At 30.1% G+C, this 19491-nt stretch overlaps 1 protein-coding gene, 1 long non-coding RNA gene and 1 other non-coding gene across 4 annotated transcripts; 2 read left to right on the top strand and 1 right to left on the bottom strand.

Annotated features, from left to right (window-relative positions):
- The first annotated feature begins 456 nt into the window (after window positions 1-456).
- TRNAL-CAA lies at window positions 457-540 on the top strand. The gene has a single exon. It is a non-coding gene; the product is annotated as a tRNA-Leu (tRNA).
- Window positions 541-5312: 4772 nt separating this feature from the next.
- Window positions 5313-6879, bottom strand: LOC101206532 (protein YLS3). 2 transcript variants are annotated; one of them, XM_004144063.3, is made up of 3 exons: window positions 6373-6878; window positions 5729-5821; window positions 5313-5636 (listed from the first exon to the last, which is right to left on the bottom strand). In XM_004144063.3, exons 1-3 carry the CDS (start codon window positions 6704-6706, stop codon window positions 5500-5502), a joined length of 564 nt encoding a protein of 187 aa, XP_004144111.1. In that variant the 5' UTR covers window positions 6707-6878; the 3' UTR covers window positions 5313-5499. The 2 variants fall into 2 exon arrangements, with proteins under 2 accessions (XP_004144111.1, XP_031736086.1); XM_031880226.1 differs by lacking the exon at window positions 5313-5636 and adding an exon at window positions 5640-5659 and having other exon boundaries at window positions 6373-6879.
- A 10685-nt stretch (window positions 6880-17564) lies between these two features.
- LOC116401726 lies at window positions 17565-19222 on the top strand. The gene is made up of 2 exons (XR_004214063.1): window positions 17565-18802; window positions 18996-19222. It is a non-coding gene; the product is annotated as an uncharacterized LOC116401726 (long non-coding RNA).
- The last annotated feature ends 269 nt before the right edge of the window (window positions 19223-19491 follow it).

A 19491-nucleotide genomic window follows, 5' to 3' on the forward strand; every position in this document is an offset into this window, starting at 1 on the left:
AAATCATATTACTCTACCTCATCTCTTCTATGGGGTTTGTTATTTTTTCAACATTTCAATGCACGTTTCTTAAAAAAATTTGAGGTTTTCCATAAAACGAGGTGAAAAATAAAATTCGCTCTCATTCACGTTGAAATCTTGAGTGATCACCACATGACAAACAAAATTTTGAACACCACATTGTTTTAGGACGTCGTCATACATTTTTAAGTTTAAATTTTTGTTCGAAATTTTAAAGGAATTATAGTTCGAAGTAGTTTTAAAATTATTTATGAAAGTTAAAGGTATGTTTGAAACAAATTAAAAAGTTTAATGGTGTTTGATAAATTTAGCTGGTATTTTATTAATATTTCTTAAAATCCTTAACATTGGACTTTTAAGATTTTTGCTTAATACTATATGAAAATCCAACAACAAAATGCAAAAGAAATATTGTTTTTATCATTTAGAATAGAAGTCAGGATGGCCGAGTGGTCTAAGGCGCCAGACTCAAGTTCTGGTCCTCTAACGAGGGCGTGGGTTCAAATCCCACTTCTGACATAGAAAAATTATTTATGTTAGTTTTCAAGTTTTGTTTAAACTTGTTATAACTACGTTTTCATTTATGCTGAAACAATGTGTTTACTCATGACCATGATTTTAAGAATGTGTATGGTTTGAATTTTTATAAAAATGTTACTCTAAAAGTATGTGTTAATGACTAAGGATTGAAAACTACTTTATGAAATGTGTTTCTGACCATGTTTGACTTTTAAACATGAAATATGTGATTTTTATGGAAGAAAGTTGGTGAGTTTCCTAAAGGCTATGTGAACGTCTTTCCGTAGTATCACGTATGGTTGTCAGGGGATTCTAAAGATGAAAGAGGTCGTGACCCTGATCGAAGAACTTGAGCCTAGGTGAGGATATGGATGGAGGATTGTGATATGACATTCGACCTAGCTTAACCCACGGTGGGTGACTCTGTGTGCACATAGAAGCGGATCTTGAGGTTGTTATTGTAGTAAGTGCTAAGCATGTGTGAGCTCAGTTTGGCCGCATGTTTCCTTGTGAATATGAATCACATGTGAGCTATTCTCAACCGTGTATTTAGTATTCTATCATGGTTGAATTGAATGGAGGTTGCTACTATGATAGGTGCTAAGTATGCATGAGCTCAGTCTGCTACGTGTTTCCTTATGGATATAGATCACGTGTGAGCTATTCTCCGCCGTGTATTTAGTATCCTATCATGGTTGGATTGGATGGAGGTTGCTACTCTATGGTAGGTGCTAAGTATGCATGAGCTAAGTTTGGTTGTGTTTTTCCTTTGTGGATATGGATCATGTGTGAACTATTCTCGACCATGTATTTAGTATTCTATCATAGTTGGATTGGATGGAGGCTACTATTGTAGTAGGTACTAGACATGTGTGAGCTCAGTTTCGTCGAATCATGTGCAAGCTATTATTGATCGTATATTTAGGCGCTTTTCTATAATTGACCCTTATCTGGTACAGGTTTGTTGGCAATACTTGGGATTTATATTAGTAATATGTAAAGATAACGTTTTAAATTATTATTTCATCATCGTTGCATTTCTTAAACATTATTGAGAGCATGTTTTACGAGTTTTTACTTTTAAAAAACTAGCCACTTACTGAGTTTTAGCTCTAGATTTAAATGTTTTCTTTCCCCTTAGGTAGCGGTCAAGGACAAAGCACTGGTTGAGTTCCCTGTCATTAATTGTAGACTTTCACTTTTTGTATATATGTACATACTTAAGTTTTGTATTGCCAATACGAAGTGGTTAGAAGTAGCGAGTGTCATGCTATGGACATGTATAATTATTTTGTAGCTAAGATCTAGTTTGGATATAAACTTTGTTTGGAGCTCTGAAATAGTTTCGATGAGTGTGTGGTGAGACACACTCGAGGGAATTTTGTGTCTGAAAATCTCAATATGTATAGAAGTGTAATTTTCACATCTTTTCAAGTTTGACTAACCATATATTAAAAAAAAATGTTGTCGAAATTTCTGAGAATTTTATAATACTTGTTCTATAGAAGTTTAATTAGGTTGAAAAAGGTTGTTTTTTTAATGAATAGATTCACACTACGATCTAGGTTAGAAGGGAAAATCTTCTTTATTTATAACTAATCCATTTAAGTTTAAATACTATTTAATCCATTTTTTCTCATTTATAATTTCAATACTTATGAACTTTGTTAATTTTTTCTCTTTTTATTTTAAACACACGACTTGTTTTTAAGTTATGAATTTGGTACAATTACATTATAAATTTTCTTTTCTTCCTTTACTCTTGAGTTAGATAATTTATTGTGATTACATAATTAAAATTTTAATTTTATTACCTTCAATCAACTCTACGTTAGAATTTATATCAATATGTGAAATTAAAATTTTGATATCAATCTCAATATCAACCTCATCTTATTTTGTTAATTAGATTAAATATCAAAGGAATGTCAATTAATAAAAAAAAAGGTAAAATTTTAACAAACTATTATAAATTGATTACAACAATTAGCAAACAATAAGGACTATTTGATTAAATTAAAAATTAATGGGTGTTGTAATTTCAACAAACCTATTATAGGTCGTTTTGTATATATTTTTTCACTTTCATAATTTTATTTTAGTTATTAAATTAAGTTTGGTTAAATTAACCTAACAAATCTTTTGTTATAGAGAAAGTAGGATGATGGGTTTTGGGCAATAATTGTCGCAGAATGATTAAAAAAAATATTTTAAAAGTATATAAATCATGGTTAAAAATAATAAAAATTAAAGTTAATATTTGAGAAGTAGACTAAAATAAATTGAAGCGAAACCTAAAACTAGATTAACTGTAATTTTGCACTAGAAAACAAAATTAGAATTGGTAAGAGCCTTGATTATTATTTTTTGTTTATAGTACTTCGTATTTTCAATTGTTATTTGCACTTATTTATATGTTGATGGGTTCCGTGTCAGATTCATACAAGAAAATTTATTCGCATGTAACAATTACTTAAAAATGGTTGAAAATGAATGTCATATTTAAAGAAATTAAGGCAAAATCTTTTACGAAAACTAGAAGAATTTGGTAAATTAAATATACATAATTTATGTATTGGATTTAGAATATATTTTTTTAATAAAAAAAAGTTATTCTCATGTAACGATTACTTAAAGAATTTAAAGAAATTAAGGCAAATTATTTTACAAAATCTAGGATGATTTGATAAATTAAATATACGAAATTTGTGTATTGAATTTCTAAAAAGAAATTCAAAACACTATCTACCTAACCCTTTTCCCAAATACATATTATCATAACCCTAAACCCCCATAACCCAAACTCTTCCTCCAAACGCTTCCTAAAAAATTTTTATTCGAAAAGTCACATACTCACAACCACCAGACAAAGAGTAATGTTAGAACTTATGAAATATGTAAAGATAAAAGGGACCTGTAATAAACCTCTTTTAATATAATATAGTCGAGATAGAGATAAAATAAAAGATAATTGAGTTTGGCTCTAGGGGTTACGTTGTATGTCACTCATTTCTCCTATCATGGTATTAGTACTTGAAAACTAAAAAATATAGTTAACTTTTGTTTTTGTTTTAAAATTTTGGGTAAGATTTGAAATATTTTACTTAAATGAGAACCATAGTAAATAAATTGTAAAAGAAGAAAACCCATAAATTTCAAAAGTAGAAAACAAAAAGTAAGACCTACATTTGAAATATGCACAAAGAGAGTTGAAGTTCTTACATTTTTTTTAAATTTAAATTTAGAATTCAATAAGAATTAAGAGTTAAGGAGTCTTCTAACTCTAGAAAGAACTCTCTCTAAATCTTATGGAGTCAAAAGTTTTCCACCATCGGTTGAATGCCTACACTTAATTTGAGGAAGCGTGATGTTCTTGAAGTTGGAGTCTTGAAAGAAAGCACACTTTAGGAGTCAGAGAAGTTAGGAAGTCTTCTAGCTCTTGGGAGAATTTTCCTTAGACATTCTGGAGAAAAAAGTTTTCCACATTACAAATGAGAACTTCTCTATTTAAAGAGTTCTCTGGTGAACTTTATGCGTTTGACTCTTTTAGTCTATAGACCAGACTTATGGACTCAACTCCATGAATTTGGATTATATTTAGCTTTTGGACTAAATTAAGTTTATTTATTTTTTTGGCTCAAATGAACTTAACCGAGTAAATAATATTTAATTTCACCAAAATAATTAACTTGATCAAACGATTATGATGAAAACATGTGAAATTATCAGAATTGACCAATTTACGTCTTCAATTTTAATTTGGGACATATGTCAAAATTTTTAATTAGTCCCAAATTCAATTACTTGTATTTTTCATTGTTAATTTAGTAAATGATGTGACAATTTGTGATTGATTTTAAAAAAAATTATTCAACCACCTTCACAATATAAATAAAAATCTATAAATATTTTAACTTAAAAAAAAAGACTCGTGGTTAAGTAACAATTTAGTCCTTGTACTTTTATATTTATAGCAATTTAGTTGTTAAACTTTGATAAATAATGACATAATTTATTTACTTTATAATTGACAACAATTTAGCCTTTATTAGTAAAATATCATTAATATCTTACAAATTCTCTTACCTATATGGATGAATAAACTGATAGAAAAGCAAATTTATTTACAAATTATAAACACTAAAATATTATGGAATTTTTTTAAAATAGTAAAATAAATTAAAATATTTACCAACTATAACAAAATTTTGGATTTTATAGTAGAAACGGATAGACTTCTATCACTAGAAGCATATCTGCGGTTATCAATATTTATTATCGATAAAATCTAAAACTTTTTCTATATGTTGTAAATATCGTGTCAAATTCATTATTTTTGACCATTTGTTAGAGAGATTGATATTTACTTTTAATGAAAAAATTAACCATATAATCAAATATTAGTAATAAATTTTAATGTATAATCACTAAATTGTTATTTATTACACTTCCATCTCTATGAAGAAAAGAATGTAGTGTGCAACTATTGGGCTTGCTAAGTGTTTTTGTGAGGTCTCTTTTAGTTTAGTTATTATAATTGTTCATATAATTTTGTTGCCCATTCTCGAGCACGTGTTGTTGTGAATCTTTTTGATCCCCGTGATCCTTCCTTCCAAGAGAAAGGTCACGTGGAAGGAAGGTCATGATTCAGCTATATGACACTAAAGTTGAGCGAGAGCGACACTAATTTTTATGTGTGTCAGAAAGAGTAATAATTTGTAAATGAGAAAAAGAAGATTCAGCCAGACATGGAAGATTTTGGTAAAGAGGCATGTAAAACACATTCTTGAAATGATAGAATTTGTATAGAGTCTGGATTCCATGGAAATTTTAAGGGAAAGAAAAAACTTGAAATTCCTCTTATATTCTGTTCTGAACAATATAAGAAAACTGGCATAACATGTTGAAGGATGAAGCAAGAAACCCTCCTAAATTACAAACAGTTTCGTTCTGCTATGTTTAGATGAACATTAGATTAAGATGCGACAAAATGAAGAATCCTAGCAAAATCTTCACAATCATCTCTGTTCCTCCAATCCATCTCTTCCCCATTCCACCGTCGCTTTTCTCGTTTGCAACGGACGAACTCCCATGAACTGTACATAAAAATTTACTCACACTAAGGTAATAATGAATGATACGTTCTTTTAAATTTAAGTTAGATAGAGTTTATAAATTTGGTTTTTACCTTTAGTGTCTGGAGAACTGCTGGGTTCACTGGTGGGATTAGATTCTTTGAATATCTTTGCTTCTGTTGAATTTGGTGATAAGTGTAAAAGAGCTGAAAAACCATATCCAGAACACAACGTTAGATGCCCAGAAGCTAAGGTATTTGACAAAACGCTTTAAATCCAAGAAATTTGTGTAAACGGAACGGAAGCACTCAATGCCCAATTGAGAAATACAAGTGAATGGCCATCAAACTTGTGTACATATAAATGTTTGAGAAAAATGCCCAAGTGAAAAGTATGTTTTAGAAAATTCCATGAGTTGCATTCTTTCTTGGATGAACATGTCTGTTAAATTATTAACCAACGTCAAGAAGAGACACGACTGTTCGGACAATGATAAATTAATCTATAAATAGTCTCTTCTTCAAATTGGAACTACTGGTACTTCTCTCCTATCATCTATGAAAACCAAGGATGTGTTGCTTCCATAAGAAATGTATTTGTTCTACTTAAGAGATCACAACTACTCTTCAAACTAAGGAGACAACATGAATTCATTAAGCTCCAATTTTTTGTAGTATACCAAGAGTCTATGAGATATCATTGATATAACAAAACAGAGAGAGAGAGAGAAAAAAAGGCAAGGGATTAGTTTGCTTACAGATGCACTCGGTGATGTTGGCTGGGGCATGGCAGGCATGAGGGAGGGCCAAAGCAAGGGAGCCATTGATTTTAAGGCCAAGATTAGGGTCATCTTTGTCTTTAATAAGAACACATAGACACTTCTTGCTCTTCTGCACCACCTGTTTCAATCCACTGCAGCAATCAATGGTTGGTGTCTTGGCATCACCGCTGACATACGGCAAGCACTGTGCGAGGCCGATGAGTTGGTCGGAGCAGTCTGTTCTATCTTGGTCTATGTCTGAGGCAGAAAAAGAAGCTAGAAGGAGAAGAAAGTTGCAGATGAAAGAGAAAGTTGATAAAGCAGAAGCCATGGAAATGGTGAAGAGAAAAAGAGAGGAAGATGGGATGATTTGGTGTGTTATGTGATTTTGAGTGAGACTTTAACACTGAACTTGAAGGTGAAGAAAGAAGCGGAGAAACAAAGGTGTTGAAAAGAGAGGGAATGGGTTGATGGTAAATGATTCTTTGCATTTATCAATTTGCCATTTTTTGTCATGTGAAAGGATAGTGTGTCTTCTTATGAAAGGATGGGGTGTCTTTGTGTGTGTGTGTTTTTTTTGTTTGTCGTCATCTTTGTCGAGATGTTTTAAGAGAGCTAAAATTTAATCGTTAAAGTTTGATATAAAATCTTATAAATAATGTCTATATGGTCTTATAAAATCTTCACTCTACCTTATAAACTATTTATGACTAAAATTTAACTTTCTCTAGATCATAGAGACCAATAAATTTAACATTAATTTAGTTCATATAGTTTAACAAAGCTATAGAGACTAAAGTCTAACTTTTAAAATCATAGGAACTAAATTCTAACTTTTTTCCAACCATAAATCATAAGACTATAATAAGAGAAGATGTTCATGGACATTTTGATTATATCATAAAAAAAAAACCAAAAGGTAAAGGTAAAGGTAAAGAAAAAGGAAAAGTAAAAGAAAGGGTTGTGAGAGTTTGTTGGGGGGTTTTGTTGTTTAGGGGTATTTTGTTTAATTTGGATTGTTTTGTGTTTGGGAAATCATAGGAATTTGTAGCTTTGCAGTGGGAAATAAGGAATCTTCCCATGTGTAAATTCTTTTTAATATCAATTTCCTTTTATGTCTTTTACTTTTTCACATAGAAAAAAAAATTATATTTTCATTTATTCTTAACCAAAAATATAACAAAGAGATAAATACAAAACAAAATGAATTTATCTAATCTACATCATTAAGAACTAAACTTCTTTTCTATTATTTAGTTTTTTTTTTTATTGATTTAGACATTAGTTCATTTTTTTTACGTTATCTCTCATCAAAATTACATATTTACAATTATTATCACGTAAAGATTAAATATGTTTTTCTAGATTAATATTTGGCATGAACGATCTTCTACTCCATTTAACTAATAGACTAAGTTAAATAAGTTATACAAGATAAAAAAACAATCGTAAGATTTGACTAAACCATGAACTTTAAATTAAAGGAAAAATCAATTTAGTTGAGTGAAACTTTTAAAATCTCATAGATCTAAATTGAAATTATCCCAAATTTATAAAAACTATTTTTCCCAAAAGAAAAAGAGTGTTGTATATTATCGGTATATTAAATTCAAGAAAATGATATCCCAACATATTGCCTCCAAAAGTAAAAGATAGAAAAAACAAAATTACTATTTTTAAACATGTGATATGAAAATCATACAAGTGTTGAAAATCACAAGTAATTATGTATGAAACGAAAATGAGGTGGCAAAGTATGAAAACAATGAAAAGAAAGGTTAGATTGAGAACCCTAAAAAGATAATAATAATAATTATTATCAATGACGTATCCAAAAATCATATATAGGGATGGATGAGTTTTGAACCCTTGAGACACAACCAGTATACCAAAACCATAATATAATAAAATAACGTATTTTTAAGATATATTGTAATTTGACATTTCAAAACTAATATTAAAATACAAAGACCGGAAATGTGAGGGGGCACGTGCCCCTGACTCCTTAATAAATCTGCCCATAATTATCTTTTTGGATCTTTTTTGTCAAGAACCCATACTCTTCTCACAAAAAAAGATTCAAAACATTTTAAGAAAAACAAAAGGATAATTTCCAAAACAAAAAACAAAATAGTTACTTTACCTAATCTTTACCTTTACAATCCAAACAACCCCTTATCTAGTTACATTTTTTTGGTGATTGAAACACTTCATTGAATTGATTGAATTCTAATTTTGATTAATAATTAAAATACGAAGTTGTCAATTGTTATCTTAATGTAAAAATTTTACATAATGATTGGACAACTTGAATTTTGAACCTTGTAAAATGTATAGAACAAAACATTGAAATTAATATAGGAAAGTAATATCTATAAGCTTAATTTTTCTAAAATCAAATGGGACGACAATTTAAGAATATGATATTTAAAGTATGTCACACACTTTTTCCATTTTGCGTATATGATACCTTTCGGTGTATAAAATATATATAAGTATGTACATCAAGTGTTTATCGGATATATCATATGTATCTTTACATTTTGACATTTGTTTTGGAAAGCTAACAAGTACGGGATTTGGGTTGGATTTATTAAACTTATTTTATCAAAACCACGACAAGTTGTTTTAAAGCTACAAATATAGAGTTTTTTTTCTTCTTCTTTTTGTCTTATTTGATTTTGTTTGATTATGAGTAGTAGCATCAATTTCAACACACACATATTTGTATACATCCATAAAGTTGGTATAGAATGCTTTTTAAGAACCCGTGATCTAATTAGGCAAACACTCTTCTTGGATCTATAATCTTTTTGGCTAATCCGTGATCTCTTATAGATATAAATTATATGTTTTTCATGTGGGTCCTTAACAATTTGTATTTGCTAATAAGCCACTCTACTTCTTTTTATTTATTTCACTTTCTTCCAATGAGTTTAATTTTAGTATTTAAGTTGGTACGTACCATATATATTTGCATGTGATAGTGTCTTCTTATGTCCTCACATAAAACTTTATTCTTATATTTTGTTAGAGGCATGCATGTTAAAAGAAAACAACTTGGTGGTCGAAAGAACTCGTTCAACTCTCAACTCAATTTGTATGTTTTTTGAAATAGATTATCAACTTGTATGGGTTAGGTCGAGTTCAAACAATTGAAAACTTTATAAATTGGCTCATTTTATATTGATATCTACTACCAACTCAAAATTTTTTAGAAAACAAATTATATACAAAAAAAACTTTTGAAAAACATGTTAAAAAATCATTTTAAGTTATAAAATTACTAGTTTCTCTATCCCTTTTCTATTTAATTCTGTAATTAATTTGTTGATATAGTTCGTTTCATAAAATTAATTGCTACAATTTACGCTTGAATTTTTGTTTATCACTAATATATAAGTCGTTTTGATGGGAACACATTTGTATTAAATTCTTGTCTAAATTACTCATTAGCAAGAAGTTTATAAATTTGTTTAATTGGGTCAGCTTGGTGAAAAGTTTTCATTAATTAAATTTTAAAAGCCCCGATGCAACACCCCTCTAGAATTGCCATACCAGTCCTACAAACACACTATTGTAGTCGGATAATGGAAGAGATTGTTGATGAAGGAATCTAAAGCCATGCTAATTCTTAATTTTGTTTCAAGATGTTAGTCATTATTTATGTAACATTGTGAAAAGATTATGTTTGCAAAAGATTCAACCCGAGAGTAAAAGGGCTTCTAGAGCTAGGTGTTGTGTTCATTATTTACTTCAAATATCAAAGCATTGTGTTAAGAACAAACACTCATTTGTAATGGATAAGATGCTTTTCCCTGCAGAGAGAGAAACTAAATCCATTTGTGGCACACACCAATCAGGATTATACAAAGCTCCATGGATACAAACTTTAAGGATGCAATGGATGAACATATAGAAGAGCAATAAGCTAAGAAGATCATCACTCGTTTCCGGATCCATTGACGAAGAGGACTCTGGTACAGGGCATGGAACTCAAGGAGACAAAGAAGGCTCTATTGCAAAAGTTTCGTTTGTGGATGGAGTGAGCTTTTTAATTTACTGATGATGAAGTTGAAGTTAATAGGAGAAATTTGTCGATTTCTTTGGAAGCTCATGGGGCCATTCCTGGGATCCAATCTCATATTGTCAAAAGAAGAAAAAAAAGCGAAAAAGAGAAAGAATGATAAGAAGAAACCTGGCATAACTTTTCACAGAGCTGAAGAAAGTTTGAAAAGCAATTGAAGATATAGGATCGTATAAAGCACTTGGCCTAGATGGATTTATGATGGAAGAAATTAGTTAAAAAGGGGCAGAGCCTTTGCAAGAGATTCCATTGGTGCAAAATTGTTGTGGAGATTGAGAAGAGAGTTTGTGAGACAAATTTGGTGCTGTGTGTAAACTATAAAGCACAAACACTCTTAGCCACCGCGAGAAAAATGGTCTATGATGACAATTATTTTCTGTCGCGAACAAAATTCGTGACAATTATTTACAGTCATAGAAGCGGGAGTCATGGAAAGTTTTTCTCTGACAATTTTCGAAAACTGTCGCAATAAGCTTTTTCATGACAACGAATAAATGTCGTTAATTACTATTTGATGACAACAAATAACTGTCATATTTTATATTATGACAACAAATATTTGTCATAATTTGCGTATTAACGACAGTTAAAAATATGTCGTAAATTCATTTCATATGACATTTTTTAAATGTCAAGGATAGAGCAATTGTGACAATTTTTTTAAAAATAAATGTCATTGCTTCGCTATTACCGACATTTTTTTTCTGTCAAATATAGATCAGTCGTGACCATTTTTTTTTTTGAAATTAAATGTCATTGTTTTGCTATTGATGATATTTTTTTCCTGTCAAATATAAGACAATCGTGACAGTTTTTTTTATAAAAAAAATGTCATTGTTTTAGTATTGACGACAATTATGAAATGTAACGAATTCATATATTATGACATTTATTTCCTGTTGCAAATTCCTCAATTACTACCGTTTTTTCCTGTTCTCTTTGTTGCTCCACCATTACACGAACCATTTGAATGACAATAATGTTATAATACATGAGACCCATATAGAAACAAATAATCGATACTTTAATATATATACATACATACATACATATATATATATATATATATTATAATACACTTTGTAATATTCGTACATTTATAATCAAGTTTGAACAATTTACAAGTATGGAATTTACAAGGTCTTTAAAGAGACATACATGCAATATCCTTTAGCACTAGAATTATCACTCAAGTATTTGGTAAATTTCCTCAAGTCTCCTCCTTCCTCTAAAATTGTTGCAATCCTCCATTTTAAAAGGTAAGCATATGCTTCTGCATCCTGTAGAACAAATATATCAAATGTTCAAACATGAAAAAAATCCATAGAAGGAAAATAAAAACATATACAAAACTTGTATGCAGTACACTATATCAAACAATAAATTAATTTCCAAGTCAACTTCTTCACCTTTGGTTTGGAAAAAATAGAAGGTTTAACACGAATAAAAAATAATAGCAAATGTGGAATTTATTCATGCATACACTTTAGTTCTTAAATGTGAACATAATCGATTGCATTTGTCAAACACTAGCATATATAAAATGAATTCACAGTTTCATGTTGTCGTATGGATCTTTGAATATCCTAACAGAGTAATAAGATAAACTCAAAACAACAACAAAGACATTTATGCTAAAGGGGTCTTACATTGGCTTACTGATACCAATCAAATTCTTGCATTTGATATGGAGAAAGAACTTGGGATTGCCCTAATTAAAAATAACATATATAATTTGATATCTTATAGAAAGAATTATTTGTAAGGTCGATCACCTTACTATTTGATTGAAATTAAGAGCAGATACAAAATTCAACAACACAAGACACATAAAACAACCTTGCCGAATGAAGAGGCCCAATACTCTCCCCTTCCCAACACACGAGTTTGGAAAAATAAAGCGTACATACCACCCTCTAACAGACTACTGCCCTCAAAAACCTATCCCTCACTCCCATGCCCCAACATACAACGATTTCCACTAACTAATTGCATGATGGTCTTTTACTTTGTTAAATATCCTATAATAAGTAATCGCCATGAAAGTCTAGCAATACCATATCGTGACCACTATTTAGTTCTTTAAATCAGACAAAAGATGCAAATAGACATGATTGCCTGGCATGTAACTCGCAAATATCTTAAAGAATAGAGAAGATCAATCTTAAGCACACAAACAAATACATCCACATTGGAAGAAAACCTTATTTTTAGGGACAAAAAAACAAATAGAACCGGAGGAGCAACTATGACAACAAAAAAACAAAGTTTACTATTTGTATCATTATTTGAAGCTTTATACCGTGAATTAATACTACAATCAAAAGAACATACTCAGAATACAAGAATTTCAACCTCTGAACTAAATTCAAATAGTCTAACATCGAAACCACAAAAGCGAAAATATATATATATAAAAGCTCAACTAAAATGAAAACCAAAAACCCGATAAACTATTTAATTCAAACAACTAAAGAATCTCCATACAATATACCAATATGGATGAAGAATGAAGCTAACACTCAAATATTAAACTACACTCTCTATCTCTCTCTCCATTTCTAATAATTTTCAGCGGTTTCTCAAGAAAAATAAGAAGAGTTACCTCTTGAAATTTCTGAAACAAAAAGGTCGTCGAAGGAATTAAAGTGTGTAGCTGAGGATTCAAGTGTTGACAAATTAAGAGCTGAGGATTCAAGTTAGGGGAAATAAAGAACTGATATCAAGACATCCTCAAATTCACAAAAAAAAAAAAAAAAAAAAGGTCAGAAGTTAATACTCTCAATGATATAAGATTGAAAAAAGACAATAGTGAGATTATAGAAAAATAACTAGATTGCCAAAAAATTTGTGACAACATTTTTGGCCCTTCATTTCAGTCCCCCCTCCCCTCCCCCTCCCCCTCCCCTCGGATATGAAGCAACAAAGTAGATTTAGATTCTAAAACTACAAATAATTCTTACCTAACAATTAAACGCATCCGCAAGGCACAATTGCATTCTAATGATTCCAATGCAAAATAATTCAAAACCGTCAACGCATCAAACATGAAAAAAAAAAAAAAACTTGTTACCTGCTCAATAAGTGAAGCGGCATGTGAGGTCGATGGGCGACCATAGCCGTGGGTGACGATAGCCGATGACAGATGATTATGGAACTACAACCCACACTCACATCGTCACATTCCACACATTAGTTACTATTTACCAACTCAAAGAATTGACGAGAAGATCAAATGTCAAAACAAAGGTATCTTACAATTAAAAAAAAATGTCAAAGATATATAACCCCAAACTGCAACTTTTCTTCCAATTGAAAACTTCATCACAGTCCTACAATTTTTACAGGCTTTTGATGTACATATTATTATCAATTACGATGATAATTGGATTATTATATTTATGTTTTATGTAGTTTAGGAGCTTTTGTAATCTCCAAGAACAATTTAAAGCCATTAAACAACACAGAGAAGAAAATAAATAAACACATGACAAAAGAAAATAAAGTTAGGCATGTTCTTCATCAAAATTTAAATTTATTGCATGTGAATCCAAAAAATTAAGAGAAATAATTTCAGTCCATATGAATCAAAGATATTCCTAAGTTTGATAAGGCTGGTGATGAAACCTTTCAACCTTAAGGAAGATATCATACTCTTTCAACCTTAAGAGAGATTAACAATAAAAATTATGGATTATTCTCTTCTATGTAGCCACCCCATTGTTCTTTAAGAATCTCTACAATTGTGACAACAGTAGTGATTGGTGTAATATTACAAAGAAGGATTTGAGCCAACAAAACCAAAAATTCATCAGATATATATCCATAAGCGTTAAAATAAACTACAAGAAACAAAACAATACCCATTCCCAAGGCAGAAAGCTCAACTTCATTATGATGTTGAATGTACCTCTGAATTTAGGGCAAACAACGATTAGAATCCTCAATAAAAAAAACAACCAAAACAACATAGAAACTGAAATTAATTAAACGATTCTCCAGGTAGTACAATTACTCAAATCATAAACAAAACGAGAATCAATAAAAGTATAACTTTGAAGTCACTTAAACTAATATCAATAAAAACTCATAAGAGTAACAAAAACTAATCCAATTCTCCTAAATTACTCAACTTGCCAAATATCACCAAAGAAGATTTTGCACGCAAATCAATTCACAAGTAAACAAAAACAAAAAGTTTGTAGACCATAACTCTTAGAAAGCTCTTAAATGACAAGAATTAAAAGGTAGGAATTGATAATTCAGGTAATGGAAAACAACAAAAGAATCACACAAACATTTTATAGGAATAAGTTAGACTTATTGAATTGGTGAGATTTTCATAAGTTGTAGCCAAATTTGTCCAGTCACGCAAATAAGAAGCTGCACCAATTTTGGGTTGGAACGTAAACATTTATTAGCAAATTAAGTTAGCATGCATAGTCAAGTAAAACTTTAGGCTGCTTATATTCTAGACTAATACTAACATTTTTAAAAAAACTAAATACAACAAGGTATTGTCGTGAATAACGAAATTACAACAAGTCTTGTCACTAACCAAATATCAATCACTTGCTTGGTACGTAGCTGCATTATTATAGTAGATCGATCGGTTATTGGTGTAAAACCTAATAAAAACACAATAATGTTTTATTTGAGTTTGCCGGAAGAATATGAATTAAATAAGTTTGTTAGTTGAATCTTTCTTCTACATAATGTGTTGATTTATCCCTAGAGTAAGAAAAGTAAATGATGAAAGAGATAAATTGAAAAAACTTGTAATTATATAGAAAAGAAATGTGAATCGTGGAAGTTTAGAAAAAGAGTATAACATACAAGGAAGGAATTTAATTCTTGGATGTACCACTATAGTATGCAAGATCACATTTCTCCATTTATAATTTCCAAAACGATGTTGAAAAAGATCTACAATAGCTTAGTATAAACCATCAATTAATGTATATCTTCCTTTTTACTTTAATTTGAGTTATTTGAATTGAAATCACATACCAGAAAATCAAGAAAAAATTTATAAGAAAGCATGCCAAGTTTATGCATAAAATAGCAGCACAAAGTATCCTATGAAAGCCACACTCACCTTATTCTGCTTTTGTCAAAATTCCAAACATTAGTTCGCCATGTAACAATAACTTTCTCGTATTCTTCACAACTTTTTCCTCCATTTTCTCATATTCTTCACAACTTTTTCCTCCATTTTCTCATATTCTTCACATTAGCTTCCCTGTTATACCGAGTTACCAGGGAAACTACGATATGCTTTAAAAGAAAAATCATAAGATTTACTATAGTCTATAGTCCAAATCCAATCTAATTGTATATTGGGTTCTCCTCATTCTCATCCACGAACATTCTGATATTTCTGTTTAAGTTCCAAGTTTCAAATTCTTATAACATGAAATGGCTCATCTATCAAAACAAACATTAGAGTTTGACTCCTCTCCAAAAAATAAAATCCATAGTCATCTTAAGCTTCTACTTGTCTCTGGTTGCTTTGCGAATTATCTAACTTTAATGGTAAAACCATCTTGCTACTTGTTCTTTGCTTCTAGTAATAAGTTCCCCAAATCCAACCATTGTCATAATTTACTAAAGAAACATGATAGTTCACTTTATCACTAATACTTCATATTTGAGTATGCTGACATGCGCTATCCAATCAACTTTTGGTTTGATATTGAGAAATGGACAACAATGTCGTTTTTGAAAATGTGGATGATTAATGTCGGTTTCAAATCGACATTAATGAGAGAGGTTTAATGTCGTTTTAAAACCGACATTAATCATCCGCATTTTCAAAAACAATATTTATGTCCATTTCTCTCTTTAATTTATTAACTATTATTATTTTTTATTATTTTTAATTTTACAAAAAGTCAAAAAACATATCTCTTATACTCTTTCTCAAAATCCCCTTCCTTCACGATTTTTCTTCATCTCTCAAAATCTCACACTACTTTTCTCTCTCTTCTCCAAACACAAACAGTGGCCGCTGCCGCCACCATAGTGTACCTCGTACCCAGCCCGTGCCCGCCGTGCTAATCCCTCACCACCACCTTGTCTTTTTCACGATATGCTCGTCACCACTAAGTTGAAACCCTCGTCTCTTTCACACTTGCCTCTTCACCAACGTCAGAATCCTCATCTCTTTCACGTTATGCTCGCCACCACCGTTGATTGTTAACTACTTTGGTTGATTCTCACATTTACTTTATTGCATCATTGCATGTATAAGATTGCAACTTTAGTTCTCTAAGAAAAAGAGACTAGTTGGTTCTTGCAAAACCACCAGTCTTGGTTTAGGAATTACAACATATCGGAAGAGAGGTGTTATAGATATATATAAAGCTATTAAAATAAAGTAAACAATATCAAACTAATGTGAAAATATTTGGATGATTGTTCTTACACTAAAAAATTGTGTTAAAAAAACAAAAGTGGAAAAGAAGTGTTAGCTGAATTTTTTAAAATAAAAATTAAGAAAAAACGGTTGTGAAAGGCATCTTAGTATATTTTTTTAAAAAATAATTAAAGTTTCCTTCCTTATAGATTAACTTACATGCATCTACTTTTATTAATATCACAATTCAATTATGGAAGGAAGGCATTTGAAATGTTCATGTTGAAAGAAAGTTCCTAATAATTTATTTACAAAACTAATATTTCCTTAAAAGAACAATAAATTTCTTTGTTTTTTTTAGTTTTTTACTTTGTTGCAAAGAGAGATCACACAAACTTGTATCCCATGTGCTTCACTAATTAAAGAACTAATTTCACAATTATTTTTCATAGCCCTAGGTGCCTTTCTAGTATGAAATGATAGTTAAAGAACAACTTATTTTTTATCTTGCTTGAAACTTTAATTCAATTATAATATAGAACTAACCGGTCTATAAGCTAGTTAGCTAATGCTATATATATGATAACTAATAGGCAACTTGAATAATCATACTCATAATTATAATAATAATAATATTGAAAAATTGAGTTTCCCTAACTCCTTATGGTGAAGATATTTATCAATAAAGTAAGTTAAATCAGTTTTAAGGATGTTGACATTAATAATTATGAAATATACAACTTTAGATTATATTGTTGTGAAGGAAGGCATTCCATTGAAGAGAGATGAATAACCAAAATAAAAGAAGTGAAATTTTTTAGGAGACACTCGTGTGCGGTGATTACATTGGGGTCGGTGCCCACTTTTACCAAAGCCAGTCATCAAATAAAGTAAGTTAAATCATCTCTTCATGCATGTCATTAAAGATGTAAAATAATAATCAATGAATTGCACTTTGCTTTACACACAGCCTGCTTCAAATTGAAGCCATATATATGGTTTAAAGGTTTTGCTCTATTGCATAACTATGCTCTTTTTTCCTTTTCTTTTTTAATATTGCAGTTATTAACACTCCTTCTCATGCGTAAATTGGAATATAATAGGAAGTTAATTTAGTTTCTTTTCAACTGATCTCTCTTGCAGTTCTTTCTGATTTCATGAATTGTCTGTGAATATGGGGATGTTAGGTTGTGATTTTCTGTTTGTTCTATGAATTAAAAAAAAAGGTTTTTCTTCACTGTCAACTATGTGTTGTAGTTTGCTTTTTTTTTTTTTTAAAGAAAAATTGGTGTGAACATTTGAACATATGAAAAACATTAGTGAAATTAAATGTGACAAACTTATGAATGGGGTAGTTTGGGAGGTATAATTTGGTTGGAGAGAATTAGAGAAACAGTGGGAAAAAAAAATCTAAAAATGGCTATGTTTGGAGGCCCCCCTCCTACTTCTCTTCTACTCCTATTTTACATTTTTCTCCCAAAAAACCACTTGGATTTTCCCCCATTTCCTTCCTTATCACATCAACAAAATCACTGTCTTTGCCCTTTACTCGTTCCAATTCCTAAATATTTGTCGTGGAGTAATATACATCAAACGATTAAAGCAAAACTAAGTAATATACATCTAACACATACCTAATTTTATTGATAAAGTATTTACTTTATGAAACCATATGAAATCAGTATTTTCCTAAGGGAAAATGATAGCTTACTGGTCTGCTTGATACTAACTACCCAACCAAAGAAAAGAACTAAACATCCATGTAGTACATATCTATAGTTATGTAAAGTTAAGAAAGTCATAGATTTAATGGCTTGGTTTGGTAAGAGTTACAGAAGGAGGAATGAAAATCAAATGGCTGTTTTGAGTTGATTCCAGCCAGCCCCCATTTTTATATTTTGCACAAATTTTTTGTTTCATGCCTTGATTATTGCAGAACTTCAGGATCTAAAAAGAGAAGAAATGTTGGGAGAGAGGCCAAGGTAACTACAATTGCCCTATGTACTCTATTGTTGTCAGTAGTTTTATTTTTGAAGGTTGTACTGATGTCTCTTTATTTATAGTGAAATTGTTTTAGATTATCATCATTGGCCAGATGTAAATATAAATTTTCGTAATTTGACTGAAATTCTCATTCAAAGTATCATAATTGGTTTGTTTTGATATTGTTTGTAGAATGATTGAAGTCATATCGGGTTGAAAGCTAAGTGATCGTGTAGACAACCAGACAATCGTTAAAGGTTGAAGACTGAGAAGACGTCTAAGATTTCTTATTTAAGTCATGTATTAGGATCTTGTACTCTTGTAAAATATATACATAACACAATATTAAGATTTCATTTTGTGTATACACAAGTAAATGACAAATATTGTAGTTTCTAAATTAATATTAATTTTATTGATATGTTGGCACGAAAAAAAAATATTTATCTACAATTAATGTTGGTTTATAAAAAAATGGACAATAATGCAACAATTAAATAAAAATAAAATTGCAAAGGTGGACTAAAAACTTAGGCTTTAACGTCGTTTTTAAACTGACATTGTTGGCCTCTTTAATGTCAATTTTAAGGTCAACCGACACTAAAGATCTTCAATAACACTATAAAAAATATCGGTTTAAAAATGACATTATTAATTTCGTTTCTAAACCAACATTAATGAGACCTTT

This window comes from Cucumis sativus, chromosome 1, assembly GCF_000004075.3.
Source record: "Cucumis sativus cultivar 9930 chromosome 1, Cucumber_9930_V3, whole genome shotgun sequence".
NCBI lineage: Eukaryota > Viridiplantae > Streptophyta > Magnoliopsida > Cucurbitales > Cucurbitaceae > Cucumis > Cucumis sativus.

Bases quoted from the DNA above. Each gene is read 5' to 3' on its own strand.
- LOC101206532 (XM_004144063.3), bottom strand. From the start codon at position 6,706: ATGGCTTCTGCTTTATCAACTTTCTCTTTCATCTGCAACTTTCTTCTC. The intron at 5,822-6,372 runs GTAAGCAAACTA...ATGGTTTTTCAG, and splicing joins CAACATCACCGAGTGCATCT to CTCTTTTACACTTATCACCA. The intron at 5,637-5,728 runs GTAAAAACCAAA...TTTTATGTACAG, and splicing joins CAGTTCTCCAGACACTAAAG to TTCATGGGAGTTCGTCCGTT.